Below are 20357 nucleotides of genomic sequence, written 5' to 3' on the forward strand. Positions count from 1 at the left end.
TGCAGAAAAAGCATTTGACAAAGTACAGCATCCTTTCTTGATCAAAACTCTTCAGAATATAGGCATAGAGGGTACATACCTCAATATCATAAAAGCCATCTATGAAAATCCTACAGCGAATATCAATCTCAACGGGAAAAAACTGAGAGCTTTCCCCCTAAGGTCAGGAATGTGGCAGGGATGTCCACTATCACCAGTGCTATTCAACATAGTACTAGAAGTCCTAGCCACAGCAATCAGACAACAAAAAGAAATCAAAGGCATCTGAATTGGCAAAGAAGAAGTCAAACTCTCACTCTTTGCAGATGATATGATACTTTATGTGGAAAACCCCAAAGACTCCACCCCAAAACTGCTAGAACTCATACAGGAATTCAGTAAAGTGGCAGGATATAAAATCAATGCACAGAAATCAGTGGCATTCCTATACACGAACAACAAGACAGAAGAAAGAGAAATTAAGGAGTCGATCCCATTTACAATTGCACCCAAAACCATAAGATACCTAGGAATAAATCTAACCAAAGAGGCAAAGGATCTGTACTCAGAAAACTATAAAATACTCATGAAAGTAATTGAGGATGACACAAAGAAATGGAAAAATGTTCCATGCTCATGGATTGGAAGAACAAATATTGTGAAGATGTCAATGCTACCTAGAGCAATCTACACATTCAATGCAATCCCCATCAATATACCATCCACTTTTTTCAAAGAAATGGAACAAATAATCCTAAAATTTGTATGGAACCAGAAAAGACCCTGCATAGCCAGAGGAATATTGAAAAAGAAAAGCAAAGCTGGCGGCATCACAATTCCGGACTTCCAGCTCTATTACAAAGCTGTCATCATCAAGACAGCATGGTACTGGCACAAAAACAGGCACACAGATCAATGGAACAGAATAGAGAGCCCAGAAATGGACCCTCAACTCTATTGTCAACTAATCTTCGACAAAGTAGGAAAGAATGTCCAATGGAAAAAAGACAGTCTCTTCAACAAATGGTGTTGGGAAAATTGGATAGCCACATGCAGAAGAATGAAACTGGACCATTTCCTTACACCACACAGAAAAATAGACTCCAAATGGGTGAAAGACCTCAATGTGAGACAGGAGTCCATCAAAATCCTAAAGGAGAACACAGGCAGCAACCTCTTCGACCTCAGCTGCAGCAACTTCTTCCTAGAAACATCGCCAAAGGCAAGGGAAGCAAGGGCAAAAATGAACTATTGGGACTTCATCAAGATAAAAAGCTTTTGCAAAGCAAAGGAAACAGTCAACAAAACCAAAAGACAACTGACAGAATGGGAGAAGATATTTGCAAATGATATATCAGATAAAGGGTTAGTATCCAAAATCTATAAGGAACTCATCAAACTCAACACCCAAAGAACAAAGAATCCAATCAAGAAATGGGCAGAAGACATGAACAGATATTTTCCCAAAGAAGACATCGAAATGGCCAACAGACACATGAAAAAGTGCTCAACATCGCTCGGCATCAGGGAAATCCAAATCAAAACCTCAATGATATACCACCTCACACCAGTCAGAATGGCTAAAATTAACAAGTCAGGAAACGACAGATGTTGGCGGGGATGCAGAGAAAGGGGAACCCTCCTACACTGTTGGTGGGAATGCAAGCTGGTGCAGCCACTCTGGAAAACAGTGTGGAGGTTCCTCAAAAAGTTGAAAATAGAGCTACCATATGATCTAGCAATTGCACTACTGGGTATTTACCCCAAAGATACGAAAGTAGAGATCCGAAAGGGTACGTGCACCCCGATGTTTATAGCAGCAATGTCCACAATAGCCAAACTGTGAAAAGAGCCAAGATGTCCATCGACAGATGAATGGATAAAGAAGAGGTGGTATATATATACAATGGAATATTATGCAGCCATCAAAAGGAATGAGATCTTGCCATTTGCAATGACGTGGATGGAACTGGAGGGTATTATGTTGAGCGAAATAAGTCAAACAGAGAAAGACATGTATCATATGATCTCACTGATATGAGGAATTCTTAATCTCAGGAAAGAAACTGATGGTGCTGGAGTGGGGGGTGGGGTGGGAGGAATGGGGTGACCAGGTGATAGACACTGGGGAGGGTATGTGCTCTGGTAAGTGCTGTGAATTGTGCAAGACTGTTGAATCTCAGATCTGTACCTCTGAAACAAATAATGCAATATATGGTAAGAAAAAAAAAAAAGAAGAAGAAGAAGCTAGCAGGAGGGGAAGAATGAAGGGTGGGAAATCGGAGGGGTAGATGAACCATGAGAGACGTTGGACTCTGAAAAACCAACTGAGGGTTCTAGAGGGGAGGGGGGGTGGGAGGATGGGTTAACCTGGTGATGGGTATTGAGGAGGGCACATTCTGCATGGAGCACTGGGTGTTATGCACAAACAATGAATCATGGAACACTACATCTAAAACTAATGATGTAATGTATGGGGATTAACATAAGAATAAAAAATTAAAAAATAAATGGAGATACTTTCTACTTTAAAGGTCTCCCTTTTTTCAGGATGTGATGAGATAATGTATATGAAGGCACTTAACATATTAATTACACAGAACTCTTCTTCAATGTTAGTTGCTTTATATAAAATGTGGTAAAATGTACATAACCTAAAATGTACAGCTGCCTTTTAAGTTGAATAGTCTATTTAGTATAGACTTGAAAGTTCAGAATAAAATAATAAATAAATAAAATAAAACAGTTTGCCCGCCCACATCAGGAATCCAGGGAGATGAGGAAAGCGTTTGCCCTGGTAGAAGTATGCAGAGGATCTGTGTGACCATGCAAGGTCATCTGGGATAGACCCAAAGTTGAAGAACTAACACACTTCACTGTGTATCTGTTGTGTTGTTATGGCTGCTGCTGCTTTTAGCTAATCTTCCGGGACTTAGGTACCTTCAGAACTCCCTGTACTGGCTCGCCTAACATTGGCTCAGCATTGGCCCCTCTTGAAAACAGAGACTTGGGAATCATGTGGTTTGATTGAGTAGAAATTAGCTTAATCATAGCGAAAAAAAGAGGACAACTGAGAAACAGACTCTTAACTACAGAGAACAAACTGATGGTTATCAGAAGGGAAGTGGGTGGGGGGATGGGTGAAATAGGTGATGGGGATTAATGAGGGCATTTGTTGTCATGAGCACTGGGTGTTGTATTTAAGCGTTGAATCACTAAATTGTACACCTGAAACTAATATTACACTGTTAACTAACTGGAATTTATTTATTTATTTATTTATTTATTTATTTATTTATTTATTTATCAGGGAGAGAAAGCACAAGCAGGGGGAGCAGCAGGCAGAGGGAGAAGCAGGCTCCCCGCTGAGCAGGGAGCCCAATGCAGGGCTCGATTCCAGGAGCTTGGGATCAGGACCTGAGCCGAAGGCAGATGCTTAACAGACTGAGCCACCCAGGCATCCCAACTAACTGGAATTTAAATAAAAACTTAAAAAAAGAAATTAACTTAAATCTAAAATTTTTCATTATAAGATGCATGTAAAATGTACCTAAAACTGAAGTTAAAGATTAAAGCATGTGAAAAGAAAACTTACGGATCCTGCTTCTTCCATTTCTAGTACATAAGTAAGACTGTCATTTGGGCTTGTGTTAGTTGGGGCACACCATTCTAGTGACAAATTACAGACTCCTGCTTCTTTTAGCTTAGGAGGTGGAGGTGTTGGAGGCATAGTTCCTGATGTATGGAAGATTGCTATTTCACTGAAATCACTGAAAAATAAATTAATATGGAAAAGTTATTTTCAGGTTCTTATTAAAGTGTAGACTTTTAAATATTGCAATAATTCAATGTACCTCAAGCCAAAGTTATTTTTGGCAGCTAGTCTGAATGAATATTTTGTAGAAGCATTCAGTTTAAGGATCTTGTGTTGTTTCATGGTACCCATATAGCAACTTTTGAAGCCTTCACCTTTGCCCTTAATAATAGATGCAAAATATTAGAACATTATAAAATGCTGCAAGTATAAAAATTCATCATAACATTAATAACCATTTACAAAAAAGTACTTTTAAGAAATAAAATGGTTTACCTCATCCCATTCCAAAAGGAAGCTGTTTATTTTGGAACCATTATCATTGGAACCCTAAATATGTCAGAAAGATAAAAGTATGATTGTCTGTTTTTACACAGTATATGTACATACACACACACTATGTAATTAAAGTGATTGAAATTACTGTAAAATTAATCTGCTTACTTTTTTTTTTAAAGATTTTATTTATTTATTTGAGAGAGAGAATGAGAGACAGCACGAGAGGGAAGCGGGTCAGAGGGAGAAGCAGACCCCCCGCTGAGCAGGGAGCCCGATGCGGGACTCGATCCTGGGACTCCAGGATCATGACCTGAGCCGAAGGTAGTCGCTTAACCAACTGAGCCACCCAGGCGCCCCTCTGCTTACTTTTTTTTAAAGCAATCCAGATTTTAAAGTTAAAATGCACTTTTTACAGTCTATAAGACATACCCAAAATCTATGTCTTGTTTTGTTTTCCAAATTTTATGTAATAAAGAAAGTTAATAAATAAGAGGTAGAATTATTGGTAACTACACTTATAAATAAATTTAGGTTACAGAAATTGACACTTCAACTTTTACTAATTGAAATTATGATTGACATTTCTCAATTTACTTGATGCTCGATATAGATAGAAGAGAAAGATGATTATGGAAAAACAAAAAGTGCTAGGGAAATAGGTCAGATGAGGCATGCATAATTTCATATTTAAAATTCAGGACAAAGTAGAAAGAATGTTTTTTTTTTTAAGATTTTATTTATTTATTTGACAGAGAGAGACACAGCGAGAGAGGGAACACAAGCAGGGGGAGTGGGAGAGGGAGAAAAAGGCTTCCCGCTGAGCAGGGAGCCCGATATGGGCCTCGATCCCAGGACCCTGGGACCATGACCTGAGCTGAAGGCAGACACTTAACAACTGAGCCACCCAGGTGCCCCAGAAAGAATGTTTTTAAATTAAAAAAAAAAAAAAAAACATGTTGAGGAGACTTTGGCAGTAAAATACTTACTTTCCACTGTAAATTCAGGCTGCTCTTGGATCGGTTAATTAGTTTGGGTGCAAGTGGAGGGTCTGGTTCACAACCTGGAGTTGTGAAACTAACCACTTCAGACATAGTTCTATGTGCTGAGCTTCTTATGGTTGTAATTCTAAAAATGTAATGACAATTGTTGTAAGCTTTCAAATATTTATCCTTACATGTACTAAATTGAATACTTGAGTTCCCTGGTACATATTAGGAGCTAATTATACAGAATTTTCTAGTAGAATCAAGTTGGATTGTTATTGGTGATGGCTCCCAAATCACTCTTTCACCTGTATTAAGTGAAAGAAAGTGAACTAATGAGGGATTTGGAGGGGGCTCTTTTGAAGCATGAAGGATAGGCCACTCTGCTGGCAAGTAACAATGCTGACTGTAGAAATCATAAGTAGTAAACTGATACAGACCGGGGAGTCTGCCTGGCTAAAGGGTGAGTGGGGGTTGTGTAGGATGGAGTTCTTACCTTATGAAATAGGCCATGGATGGTTGTAGATCAAGTAGAGTAAATATAACTCCATCACCACTGTGAACATAATATCTGTTTATAAATGATCTCACAAATATGTAATAGCTAACTAACAGTCCTAATCTTATATATTCAAGTGATAAACAAAGAAGCACAATTTTCTTTGAAATTTAGAGAACTTTAGCCCATTTTCTATGAATGCAAAAAAGTGATACTAATACTTCAAATTCTTCATTTGCATGTGAAATTACTATGGCTTTATGAAGTGAAATTTTATAATTTTTCCCGCTGCAACTTCTTCACACTGTAATAATGCAGATTTGTCTTTAATTAGCTTATTTAAAATAATGTTGATATGAAAAGCCTCAAAGACACTGTGCATCATGCAATTTATTTATTCAATTACAAAAGGAAATCTTTCTGGGGAGGGCACCTATTTGCTACAGTGGATTGAGTGGCTGTGCTTCCACATCTATGTCTTCCTGAAACAGTCATAAGTACCTAGGTGTACTCTACCAACTCAAAGAGTTCTTTCAGGCTCTAATCCCAGAAATAGCCTTCAAAAAGAGCTAAAAGATTATTATTTTTAAGCAAAGGCTGATACTTCTAAGCACAGGCCACTCAAGGTTATAGGGTGATTAGAGTGTTTTTATAAAAAACAAAGATATTTATGAAATACATAACACCAGACAAAGGCCACCATGTAACCTCCTACAAAACTTAATTTTATAAGTAGCTTTTCCTCACATTTTACATCTTCCCATCCCTCTACCCAATATAGAAGATTGTGTATTATAATTCTTAAATTTAAATTTTCTAGCTTCTAATTATAAAGGAAGTAAAACTTTACATAATAACTAATTACATTTAAAATTTCACTTTGAGTCTCTGAGTAAAGATGACAAATTCTAGGAAATGAAGTTTAAGATGCATTATGATTTTTAAAGTGCTGTAGAGACAGCTCCAGATCTCTGACTTATTTCTTGCATAATTTTTGGTGGGCAAAGGAATTTCTTCTTTCTCACTTGGGATTTCCTTTCTACTGTGCCTCTCTCTGTGTGTTCTCTTTCAGAATACATGTCCCCATTCAGTCGAGAAGCTGTTTGTTCAGAGTGGTTGGGTATGCTCTTGCTATGTCCTCCACCATATCCTCCCTAGTCCTGGTTCTATCTTTTTATCTTTTTTTTTTCTGGTTGTATCTTCTGAGCACATTCCTAAGCTCATCCTGCTGCTATCATAGCTCCACCTTATAACTAGCTTCTGTAATGAAATTTCCAGGGGAGTCTATCTTAAATCCAATTGCAATGTAAATGCCTCATTTGTGTAGCCTACCATAAAGTGAAACTTTTTTCCCCCCTAAAATGACCTAAGTGAATAAAGAGAAGGGAGAATTGGAGGGAACATTTTCTTCCCTGAGTCTAAACTTGTCAAATAGGAAAGCTATAAACTGAAGAGAATGGACCAGTTGATAGTTAAGATCCTTCTCAGCACTAACATGGTTCAGTGAATTTCATGGACTGACCTGGCAACCACCCACCATATATAAAACTATTTTAATATAAAATTGCATTCAAAGCTTGGGAAAAAATGCAGAAAAAATCTTTAGAACTCAGCCTAGGTATAAGTTGAGATCTATACATTTAGATAGCATATGTGAATTGAATTATGAGAAATGAGAAATGAATAAAAAGAAACTTACATATATACATTTTTATATTTTCCATTTTTACCACTGTTAGATATTGCCAGTTCAAATGTCATGGGAGATTTGGTGTGATCACATTTCTCAGAACCACGTAGTTTCCATGAAATAATAGCAGATCTGGTTTGAATATCAGAAACCTAAAATAAATAACAAAAATTCAAGTAGGGCATTTAAAATATATAATCTGTAATTTATGATATAATCTTTCCCTAAGTCTTTTTGATGCTAAATATATTGTTCTCCTCATATAGGTGCTTAAATACTGTAGTTAAGCAATGTCATCAATATTATCTTTAATAATACCATTCTGAATCTTTATGTACTGAATAGCTAATGGAGATTAGAAATTTTAACCAGGTAAAGGCTTCAAATTAAAACTTTACTAGAGAAAAATATCAGTGAACTTGCATATTTTAGAATGAAAAAGTAAATTAAAAGGAATACTTAAATATTCACTTTAGTTACTTACTACAGGTTTTTCAATGCTGAAACAGCATGACTTTCCATGTTCTGTTATGCATTCTAAAAGAAAACACCCCAAAATAAAATATTACATTGGTAAAAACAAGAGAAAGAAGTTAGATGTCTATCATCCAACTACAGATACATCATCATCAGGAGAGCTACTAAAAACCTAGTAGCGATTTACACTAAAATTTTAAAAGAAGAGAGCAGTCTAAAGTGTATGTTATTAAACAAACTCTAACAAAAGACAGAGTCCCTCGTTTAAATGAAATAATGTGAATTCATTAGGACTATAGAGTAATTTGCAGTGTTTCACTGGCAGACAGCTAGAAAAGAATTACGTGGTGTGCATGTAAGATACATGACACATTTTGCATGAGGATGGTCATTTCTCCATGATTTAAAAAGGCAGCCCAACTGTGGTTTCACTGAGTTTAGATTTAGGGGTACAATGAGGACAAGAGGAAATGGAAACAAAATGACACTTAAATATTTAAGATGCACTGAGATTCCTAAACATTAGGATGTTTATTCATTGCCAACAAAACCAAACTCCTGACCTTACCTTTTTCTGCAGCATTTGATGATGGGCTCTTGCTTTGTTTTCCACCTGGTTTCTTCTTGATGCCTCCACTTCCTGCAGCACTCCATTTCTTTCCCTGACTAGTCTCAACATGAGCACTAGCAGTGTTGGAATTGCTGGCAGCACTGGCAGCACTGAGAGCATCATCAATGGCAGAAGTGCTGGGAGCACTCTCAGAGATGGGAATGTTGGGAGCATGGTCAGAAACGGAAGAGCTTGGAGTGCTGTCAATAGCTGGTGGTCTGGGAGTACTGTCAGAAGTGGAAGTACTGGGGACATAATTAGTGCTGGAAGGGTCTGGAACACTATCAGTGGTGGAAGGAAGAACATTGTCTGTGGTGGAAGTACTAGGGGTATGGTCAGTGGAAGAATTGCTGGGAGTATTGTCAGCAATGTGAGTGCTTGGAGGGTTGTCAACAGTGTCAGCAATGTAAATGTCCTGAGCATTGGTCAAAGTGTAGGCACATGGAGCTTTGTCCACAGTATAAGTGCTCAAAGTATTTTCGACAGTGTTGGTGCTCAAAGTATTTTCCACAGTGTAGGTGCATGGAACATTGTCCACAGTGTAAGTGCTTGTAGCATTGTCTACAGTGTAGGTATTTGATGCACTGTCAACAGTGTAGGTGTGTGGAGCATTCTCCACAGTGCAGGTGCTCATGGTATTGTCAACAGTGCAGGTACTTGCAGCATAGTCCACTGTGTAAGTGTTTGAAGTAGCAGGAATACTTGAAAAATCATTGGTTTTGTTCACAAGCAAAGAGGTGTTGTTGACTGTACAGCTAGTCTTGTGTCCACCAAGCTGGCCTTCTCTCATTTTTTTCTTCATATGTTCTCCCATGTTAGCAGCCCTTTCATCAAACTGGTTATAATTTCCTCTTCTATGGGAATACATTTCTAAAAGAGACAATGGAGTACTGCTTAATAATTATAATAATTACATATCTCAAGGTCTTTTTAATCTTTTCTTCAAACCAAAAAAAAAAAAAAGCACTGATAAGCCATGTTTTACTTTTAAATTTTTTCCTGTTTTGCTTTAATACAGATATTAGGTATGTATTTTTATAATGTATTGATATGTACAGAAAGAAAAACATGAGCAAATACAGATACTATTTTCCTAGGGAGTAACTCCACTTCCAAATTTTAAGGTCCTAAGATGACTTTAATGTTGACCCTTCAGTGTCTTTTATATTCCCACTGTATGGCATTCATAATCTAAACATTCTTTTATAATGTTCCAATATGATTTTATAGACCCACTCAGTAAAAATAAATATCATAAATCAATGTTATATCAAAGTACAAAAATATATAGAAAATTATGTTTATGAGTATTTTGCCTTAAACACGAACCAGTGCTTATTTTCATTAAACCTAATATACATGCATGAAATGCAGTCATTCAGGGAAACGTTACTACTTTCTCCTTTTTTCACTTAATTTCCCAATGCTCTTAATTTTTACAAACTCAAAATATTTCCTGTTTAAGAAAATTATATACTACCATGCTGCTCTTGGTATATAAATGTTGCTGGTGGTAGCATAGGTGGTGGTGGAAGCAGTGCTGGTGGCAGCAGTGGCAGTAGCAGCAGTGGCGGTAGCAGCAGTGGCAGTGGCAGCAGTGGTGGTGGCAGCTGCTGCAGCAAAGGCTCTTGGATGTAAGGCGATGGATATTCCCCTTGAGCTGGGGGATACATCAGGTGAGGCCCTTGTTGATACACAGGAGAGGACAGGCCAATGAAGTGTGGTACTTGTTGTAGAGGAGCAGGCATGGCTGTATGATAGTCAATTGTCTGAGGCACAATGATAATTTTGTGAATGCCATTTTCTTCCACCACCTAAGTTGGAAGACAGAACCATATAAACAGAATTAATAAAATTTGTCATTTTTTTAAACTAAGTTTTAGATTTATATCCTGTGCTCTTAATTTAGAAAACCCAAGGGATCAAAAAGTAATAACTAAGTGAAACTAGGTCAAGCAAAAGACAATTCTTCCTTGTCTCTATATGTATGGCTTTCAAAAAGGTAATTTTTTGACAATAGATAATATATTGACTTTGTTTAAAACCATAAAGTATAAAAAGCTATACATGTAAAATTTCCCTCCTAAATCTTATCTGCTCAATGCCCCCGTTAGATAACTATTGCTCTTAGTTTCTTAGGAATCCTTCCAGAATTTGTCTATATAAGCAAGAATACAGATTCTTATTTTTCCTTTTTATTACATAAAAAGTAGCCTTATTTGCACTATTACCATCTGTACCTTGCTTTTTACACTTAGCAACATATCTTAAAGATCTTTCTATGTCAGTACATAAAACTTCCCCACTTTTTTGCACAGCTGCATTGTACTCCATTATATGGATGTCCTCCATTGTACACAGTCCTCCATTGACAAGTGTGTGGGTTGTTTGCAGCCTTCTATGATCACAAACAATATTGTAATGAATAATCTTGTATATTTATTATTCCAAATTTGTGAAAAACACATCTGTAGGATAAATTCCTCAAAGTGGAATTGCTAGATGAAAAGGAATATGCATTTGTATTTTTGTTAGATATTGTTGAAATAGATAATTCCATTTAGAATCAAACTATATATTGATTTATTTAGCATGTTATTGATTTCCACAGCTGTGCAATAGAAAAAGACATATTCTCAATTATAAAATTTCAAGACCACGAAATATCTTGTTGATGTCTATAGGAGAAATATTTCCCTGTCCATTTTAGGTGCTTGGTAAATATTTGAAGAATTTTTTAAAAAGTGCCCTTTGTTGCCCAGCAACTGAGAATGAAATACTACTGAACTGAAAATACGTAATTGTAGGGACTAAAGCATACACACTATCAAAAGCCATTACTGTAGCAATTGTAATAGGTAATCAAGATTGGTTAAGGTACTCAGAAACAAAAAACAATAGAGGATTAATGAATATGATGAGATGCAAATTCATTAGATGAATAAGGAATTATTTACAAGACAATCCAAGGGAGATTTGGTTAAGCTTAACTGCAATTGCTTTTTAGCAGTAATGATAACAAAATGAACAACTAAATAGTATTTCAGAAGATTTATCATATAGTGACATAATAACTGTTAAATGATGCCTTAGGGCTAAATACTAAATAAAACCATACTCATATACCTGAGACATGTAACCAGGAGGAAGATATATTGGTGGCAAATAACCACTTGGTGACATCAGAGGTACATCAGCGGGTCCTAAAAGAAAATTATTATTAATAAATTCTTTAATAGGAGCAGGAGGAGCAAGATGGCAGAGGAGTAGGAGACCTAAATTTCGTCTGGGCCCAGGAATTCAGCTAGTTAGGTATCAAACCATTCTGAATACCTACAAACTCAACAGGATTTGAGGAAAAGAATAGCAGCAATTCTATGAACAGAAAAGTGACCACTTTCTGGAAGGTAGGACATGTGGATAAGGGAATCTGAGGCGATATTTGGGAAGATAGACTGCGGGGGGAGGGAGCCTCCATCAGCCAGCTACCAGCAAGTGATAGAGCAACAGAGCACAAAATCAGAACTTTCAGAAGTCTGCTCTGCTGAGGGACGTTGCTCTAGTGGCTAAGTGGGGGGTGGAACCCTTGCTGGGACAGTGTGGTCTCAGGATCCTTGGGGTCACAGGAAGACCAGGGGTGCCTGAGTGTGGCAGAACTCCCAGGTATCAGAGTGGGGAAGCCGGCTGCAAAGATGGAACCAAGGAGTGGGCTCTCAGCTCAGGGTTGCCATAAACCATGATCTGTGGCATAGTCTGGCCACTAGTCTTTGAGCCGGGACCCAACAAGCAGCAGATCCGGGGAGATTCCCCTTCCTCCCCCAGGAGGAGCAGCATGGGGGCGCACCACAGGAATCTGCTGGGTTTCGAGACTCCAAAGGGGGTCATGTGCTGGGGGAGATAGAAACACTTGGTCACGGGCTGGGTGAACATGGAGTGTGGCTGGAGACCAGGGAGACATGAGTGATTGACTGCTTTTCTATGAGGGCTCACTGAGGAGTGGGGCCCCGAGCTTTTGGCTCTTCCAGGATGAGACATTGGGAGGCTGCCATTTTCACATCCCCCAAAGCTGTATGGAAAGCTTTCAGGGAACAAAAGCTCCCGAGAGCAAACCCCAGCAGATTACTTATCGTGGCCCCTGGCAAGGGCAGTGCAATTCCGCCTCAGGCAAAGACATTTGAGAATCACTGCAACAGGCCCCCTCCCCCAGAAGATCAGCAAGAACTGCCAGCCAAGACCAAGTTTACTGATCAATGAGAATGGCAAAACCCCAGCACTAGGGGAATTCAGCAAATAGAATACATGGCTCTTTTCCCCATGAATTTTTTGTCTCTCAAAATTAATTTTTAAAATTTTCATTATTTTTTTCTTTTTCTAATTTTTAGTTGAATTTTTCTTCTTTCTTTTTCAACAAACATCTTATCAATTCCTTTTTAAAAATCTTAATTTTAATTTTTACAGTCATATTTAACCTTATTTTTTGTATATATATAAGTTTTTCTTTCTTTAAAATTTTGGGATACAGTTTCTTCTAACAGACCAAAATATACCCTAGATCTAGTGTGACAATGTCCTAGTTTCCCGCCTGATCAAATTCTCTTTTTTATAAATTTTTTTCGTTCTTTATTCAACCAACTTTTAATCTTATTAATTCCTTTTTAAAAATCTTTTTAAATTTTCATCTTTATAGTCATATTCCATCCCTTCATCGTATTTACCCTTATTTTTGTATATATATATAAATTTTTCTTTCTTTAAATTTTGGGAGGCAGTTTCTTCTAACAGACCAAAATACACCGAAAATCTAGTGTGTGGCTCTGTTCTATTCACCAGCATGATCATATTCTTTCTTTCTTTTTTTTCCTTTTACTCCACAGTTTGGGTCTCTTCTGATTTGTTTAGTGTATATTTCTCTGGGGTTGTTGTTACCCTTTTAGCATTTCGTTCTCTCATTCATCTATTCTCCTCTGGACAAAATGGAAAGATGGAAAAACTCACCTCCAAAAAAAGACCAAGAGGCAGTACTGACTGCCAGGGACCTAATCAATACGGCATTAGTAAGATGTCAGAACTAGAGTTCAGAATGACAATTATAAAGATACTAGCTGGGCTTGAAATAAGCATGGAAGTTACTAAAGAATCCCTTTCTGGAGAAATAAAAGTCTAACCAAGTTGAAATTAAAAAGGCTATTAATGAGGTGCAATAAAAAAATGGAGCCTCTAACTGCTAGGATAAATGAGGCAGAAGAGAGAATTAGTGATCTAGAAGACCAAATGGTGAATAAAGAAGCTGAGAAAAAGAGAGATAAAAACTACTGGATCACGAGGGGAGAATTCAAGAGATAAGTGATACCATAAGGTGAAACAATATTAGAATAATTGTTTCCCAGAAGAAGAAGAAAGAGAAAGAGGGGCAGAGGTATATTGGAACAAATTATAGCAGAGTACTTCCCTAATTTGGGGAAGGAAACAGGCATCAAAATCCAGGAGGCACAGAGAGTCCCCCTCAAAATCAATAAAAATAGGTCAACACCTCAACATCTAGTAATAAAACTTAAAAGTCTCAGAGACAAAGAGAAAATCCTAAAAGCAGCTCAGGACAAGAGGTCTGTAACCTACAATGGTAGACATATTAGGTTGGCAACAGACCTCTCCACAGAGACCTGGCAGGCCAGAAAGGACTGGCATGATATATTCAGAGCACTAAATGAGAAAAATATGCAGCCAAGAATACTATATCCAGCTAAGATATCATTGAAAATAGGAGAGATAAAAAAAACTTACAGGACAAACAAAAACTAAAAGAATTTGTGAACACCAAGCCAGCCCTACAAGAAATATTGAAAGGGAACCTCTAAGCAAAGAAAGAGCCTAAAAGTAACATAGACCGGAAAGAAACAGAGACAATATACAGTAAGTCACCTTACAGGCAATACAATGGCACTAAATTCCTATCTTTCAATAGTTACCCTGAATGTAAATGGGCTAAATGCCCCAATCAAAAGACACAGAGTATCAGATCGGATAAAAAAAAAAAAAAAAAGACCAGGGATATGCTATCTGCAAGAGACTCATTTTAGACCATCCAGATTTAAAGTAACGTGGTGGAAAACCATTTACCATGCCAATGGACATCAAAAGAAAGCTGGGGTGGCAATCCTTATGTCACACAAATTAGATTTTAAACCAAAAACTCTAATAAGAGATGAGGAAGGGCACTACATCATACTTAAAGGGTCTATCCAACAAGAATATCTTAACAATTGTAAATATCTATGCCCCTAACATGGGAGCAGCCAATTACATAAGCCAATTAATAACAAAATCAAAGAAACACATTGACAATAATACAATAATAGTAGGGGACTTTAACACACCCCTCACTGAAATGGACAGATCATCTGAGCAAAGATCAACAGGGAAATAAAAGCTTTAAAAGACACACTGGACCAGATGGACTTCACAGATCTATTCAGAACATCCCATCCCAAAGCAACAGAATACACATTCTTCTTGAGTGCCCATGGAACATTCTCCAGAATAGATCACATCCTGGGTCACCAATCAGGTCTCAACCAGTACCAAAAGATTGGGATCATTCCCTGCCTATTTTCAGACCACAAGGCTTTGAAACTAGAACTCAATCACAAGAGGAAAGTCGGAAAGAACTCAAATACATGGAGGCTAAAGAGCATCCTACTAAAGAATGAATGGGTCACCAGGAAATTAAAGAAGAATTAAAAAAATTCATGGAAACCAATGAAAATCAAAACACAACTGTTCAAAATCTTTGGGATGCAGCAAAGGCAGTCCTAAGAGGACAGTATATAGCAAAACAAGCCTTTCTCAAAGAACAAGAAAGGTCTCAAATACACAACCTAACCCTACACTTAAAGGAGCTGGAGAAAGAACAGCAAATAAAGCCTAAACCCAGCAGGAGAAAAGAAATAATAAAGATTAGAGCAGAAATCAATGAAATAGAAACCAAAAGAACAGTAGAACAGATCAATGAAACTAGGAGCTGGTTCTTTGAAAGACTCAGTAAGATTGATAAGCCCCTCGCCAGACTATTCAAAAAGAAAAGAGAAATGACCCAAATAAAAAAAATCATAAATGAAAGAGGAGAGATCACAACCAACACCAAAGAAATTCAAACAATTATAAGAACATATTATGAGTAACTCTATGCCAGCAAATTAGATAATCTGGAAGAAATGGAGGCATTCCTAGAGATGTATCAACTATCAAAAATGAACCAGGAAGAAATAGAAAACCTGAACAGACTTATAACCACTAAGGAAATGGAAGCAGTCATCAAAAATCTCCCAACAAACAAGATCCCAGGGCCAGATGGCTTCCCAGGGGAATTCTGCCAAACATTTAAAGAAGAATGAATACCTATTCTTCTGAAACTATTCCAAAAAATAGAAATGGAAGGAAAACTTCCAATCTCATTCTATGAGGCCACCATTACCTTGATCCCCAAACCAGACAAAGACCTCATCAAAAAGGAGAATTACAGACCAATATCCCTGATGAACATGGATGCAAAAATTCTCACCAAAATACTAGCCAATAGGATCCAAGAGTACATTAAAAGGATTATTCACCACGACCAAGTGGGATTTATCCCTGGGCTGCAAGGTTGGTTCAACATCCTCAAATCAATCAATGTGATACAATACATTAATCAAAGAAAGAACAAGAACCATATGATCCTCTCAATAGATGCAGAAAAAGCATTTGACAAAGTATAGCATCCTTTCTTGATCAAAACTTTCCAGAGTATAGGCATAGAGTGTACCTACCTCAATATCATAAAAGCTATCTATGAAAAACCCACAGCGAATATCATTCTCAATGGGAAAAAACTGAGAGATTTCCCTCTAAGGTCAGGAACACGGCAGGGATGTCCATATCACCACTGCTGTTCAACATAGTATTAGAAGTCCTACCCCCAGCAACCAGACAAAAAGAAATAAAAGGCATCCGAATTGGCAAAGAAGAAGTCAAACTCTCACTCTTTGCAGATGATATAATACTTTATGTGGAAAACCCAAAAGACCCCACCCCAAAACTGCTAGAACTCATACAGGAATTCAGTAAAGTGGCAGGATATAAAATCAATGCACAGAAATCAGTGGCATTCCTATACACCAACAACAAGAGAGAAGAAAGAGAAATTAAGGAGTCGATCCCATTTACAATTGCACCCAAAACCATAAGATACCTAGGAATAAATCTAACCAAAGAGGCAAAGGATCTGTACTCAGAAAACTATAGAATACTCATGAAAGAAACTGAGGAAGACACAAAGAAATGGAAAAACGTTCCATGCTCATGGATTGGAAGAACAAATATTGTGAAGATGTCAATTCTACCTAGAGCAATCTATGCATTCAATGCAATCCTCATCAAAATACCATCCACTTTTTCAAAAGAAATGGAACAAATAATCCTAAAATTTGTATGGAACCAGAAAAGACCCTGCATAGCCAGAGGAATGTTGAAAAAGAAAAGCAAAGCTGGCAGCATCACAATTCTGGACTTCAAGCTCTATTACAAAGCTGTCATCATCAAGACAGCATGGTACTGGCACAAAAACAGACACATAGATCAATGGAACAGAATAGAGAACCCAGTTGGTTGTGATCTCTCCTCTTTCATTTATGATTTTGTTTATTTGGGTCATTTCTCTTTTCTTTTTGAATAGTCTGGCGAGGGGTTTATCAATCTTACTGAGTCTTTCAAAGAACCAGAAATAGAGAACCCGAACTAATCTTCGACAAAGCAGGAAAATGTCCAATGGAAAAAAGACAGTTTCTTCAACAAATGGTGTTGTGAAAATTGGACATCCACATGCAGAAGAATGAAACTGGGCTATTTCCTTACACCACACACTAAAATAGACTCAAAATGGTTGAAAGACCTAAATGTGAGACAGGAGTCCATCAAAATCCTTGAGGAGAACACAGGCAGCAACCTCTTCGACCTCAGCTGCAGCAACTTCTTCCTAGAAACATCGCCAAAGGAAAGGGAAACAAGGGCAAAAATGAACTATTGGGACTTCATCAAGATAAAAAGCTTTTGCACAGCAAAAGAAACAGTCAACAAAACCAAAAACAGAATGGGAGAAGATATTTGCAAATGACATATCAGCTAAAGGGCTAGTTTCCAAAATCTATAAAGGACTTATTAAACTCAGCACCCAAAGATCAAATGATCCAGTCAAGAAATGGGCAGAAGACATGAACAGATATTTTCCCAAAGAAGACATCCAAATGGCCAACAGACACATGAAAAAGTGCTCAACATCACTTGGCATCAGGGAAATCCAAATCAAAACCTCAATGAGATACCACCTCACACCAGTCAGAATGGCTAAAATTAACAAGTCAGGAAACAACAGATGTTGGTGGGGTTGCAGAGAGAGGGGAACCCTCGTACAATGTTGGTGGGAATGCAAGCTGGTGCAGCCACTCTGGAAAACAATGTGGAGGTTCCTCAAAAAGTTGAAAATAGAGCTACCCTACGACACAGCAATTGCACTACTGGGTATTTACCCCAAAGATACAAATGTAGTGATCTGAAGGGGCACATGCACTGCAAAGTTTATAGCAGCGATGTCCACAATAGCCAAACTATGGAAAGAGCCTAGATGTCCATCAACAGATGAATGGATAAAGAAGAGGTGGTATATGTCTACAATGGAGTATTATGCAGCCATCAAAAAATGAAATCTTGCCATTTGCAGTGACATGGATGGAACTAGAGAGTATTATGCTAAGCAAAATAAGTCAATTAGAGAATGACAAGTATCATATCTTACTGATATGAGGAATTTGAGAAACAAGACAGAGGATCATAGGGAAAGGGAGTAAAAATGAAAAAAGATGAAACCAGAGAGGGGGACAAACCATAAGAGACTCTTAATCTCAGGAAACAGAGTTGCTGGAGTGGAGGGGGTGGGAGGGATGGGGTGGCTGGGTGATGGAAAATGGGGAAGATATGTACTATGGTGAGCGCTGTGCACTTTTTAAGACTGATGAATCACAGACCTTTAGTCCTGAAACAAATAATACATTATATGTTAATTCAAAAAAATTTAAAAATTCTTTAATAACTTTAAAGTCTGTTTAACTTTTCACAGTGAAAACCAGCTCTACGCAGCCAGCCATTTTCAGTGTCTGTTGCTTACTTGCAAAGGAAACTAGGTATAAATGTAGATGAATCAATGCAAATTCATCACAATTGATGGAGAATAAAGCACATAAAGGGGATTGGGTAAAATTTACATTATAAGAACACTGGCAAATTTTACTGCTTATAACAATGAAGTATCAGCTTTCCAGTACATTGTTCTTTTACTTGTGTATAGACTGAGTAATAGAAGTTTTACTCTGAACCATAAAATATATTTCTTTTAGTGATGTTACATAATAAAATATTAATTTTAAGCTTTTCATTGATAATAATAAAGTAAAAGTTTTTAGAAAACAGAATAATATAGACAAGGACCCAATGCTACTCATGTGATACCCTACTTTTATACTAGGTATTTTTACTGTCTTAGACATACAATTGCACAGGAATAAAAATAAAAATCCTACACAGAATGGAAACTTTTGTTAGTCATCTTTCTTTTGTTTTCCTGAAATTATTAAAATTACTGCTTAGTTTAAAAAATATATGTGGCTCTCAAGTCCTAGAATGGTAATTTCCTTTTAATAATTGGGAAAATAATAAATATGAATTTACAATAAACTTTATATAGCAGCCATATGGAATCCATTGCTAAATGATAATTTTTTAAAAAAATGACAATGTTTTAAAAAATTTTTGAGACATAGATCTAAAACACTTCAGGATACAAAATAATTGGCATAAGAACAAAAACAACCATCACAATATGAATAATACTAAGTCTTATATGAAGTAAATATTAATTTTATATTACTATGTATACATATATATAGCAAACTAATATGTATATATAAATAATTTATCCTCCTCCTGTATATTGTTATATCTTGAATACCTAGTATAGTGTTAGAACATGATAGGCACTAAAAAAATACTTGAACATATGAATGAGCTCTCTGAAGGCCTCAGTAGTCATCTCCTATAAGAGAAGAGTCTAAAACTATTAGTGGCTGTCAGTATATCCCAGATGTGAACTTTTTCAAATGAAATTCCTGAATTAATCTTCAATTTTAAAAAAGTAACTTACATGAAGATCTCTAGTAAGACTAGCAACATGAGCCCTGGTTGTTATATTGATACTATGCTCCTATGAGGACTATATAATTTTAAGAGGATTCCATATGGCCCAAATGGGAAGGGATACTAATGGAATAGATTACTAGTAAAGTCATTTCATACTAATATTTAAATTTACTCTATTTGCTTTCAAGAAACACACACCAAATTATACTTCTACTGACCTTGGATATTCTGAATGTTCCCGTCATCAGACTTGATGGTGAATGTCTCCCCAGGGTTAACTTGCACCAATATAATCTAGAAATAAACCATTCTTTGATAAAAAAAACTTTTCTGTTATTTAATCTATGAAAAATCATTGTCATTTTTTAAAGTTTTATTTAAATTCATTAGTTAACATACAATGTAATATTAGTATTAGGTGTACAATTTAGTGATTCAACACTTACATACAGCATCCTGTGCTCATCACAAGTGCACTCCTTAAGCCTCATCACATATTTAACCCATCTCCTCACCCCCTCCTGTCTGGCAACAATCAATTTGTTCTCTGTAGGTAAGAGTCTACTTCTTGCTTTGTCTCTCTCTCTCTTTTTTCCTTTGCTCATTTTTTTTCTTAAATTACACATATGAGTGAAATCATATGGTATTTGTCTTTCTCTTACTGACATTTCACCTTAGCATTATGTTCTCTAGCTCCATCCATGTCATTGCAAATGGCAAGACTTCATTCTTTTTTATGGCTGAATAATATTCTACTATATATATATATATATATATATATATATATATATATATATATATAT

At 36.8% G+C, this 20357-nt stretch overlaps 1 protein-coding gene across 1 annotated transcript in view; it reads right to left on the reverse strand.

Moving 5' to 3' along the window:
* The window catches only part of LOC118025903 (fibronectin type III domain containing protein 3C1-like), a 71338-nt gene that overhangs the window by 41175 nt on the left and 9806 nt on the right, over positions 1-20357 (reverse strand). The window contains exons 3-13 of the mRNA XM_035028622.1: positions 19773-19848; positions 11458-11534; positions 9812-10145; positions 8290-9201; positions 7729-7781; positions 7254-7396; positions 5552-5611; positions 5059-5197; positions 4070-4123; positions 3834-3955; positions 3575-3749 (exon numbers count right to left, since the gene is read on the reverse strand). Of these exons, the coding sequence (XP_034884513.1) occupies positions 3575-3749; positions 3834-3955; positions 4070-4123; positions 5059-5197; positions 5552-5611; positions 7254-7396; positions 7729-7781; positions 8290-9201; positions 9812-10145; positions 11458-11534; positions 19773-19848 (2145 nt within the window). The remainder of the gene's footprint in view (positions 1-3574; positions 3750-3833; positions 3956-4069; positions 4124-5058; positions 5198-5551; positions 5612-7253; positions 7397-7728; positions 7782-8289; positions 9202-9811; positions 10146-11457; positions 11535-19772; positions 19849-20357) is intronic.

The sequence above is a fragment of the Mirounga leonina genome, unplaced genomic scaffold, assembly GCF_011800145.1.
Source record: "Mirounga leonina isolate KUSES-001 unplaced genomic scaffold, KU_Mleo_1.0 Mir_204, whole genome shotgun sequence".
Taxonomy (NCBI): domain Eukaryota; kingdom Metazoa; phylum Chordata; class Mammalia; order Carnivora; family Phocidae; genus Mirounga; species Mirounga leonina.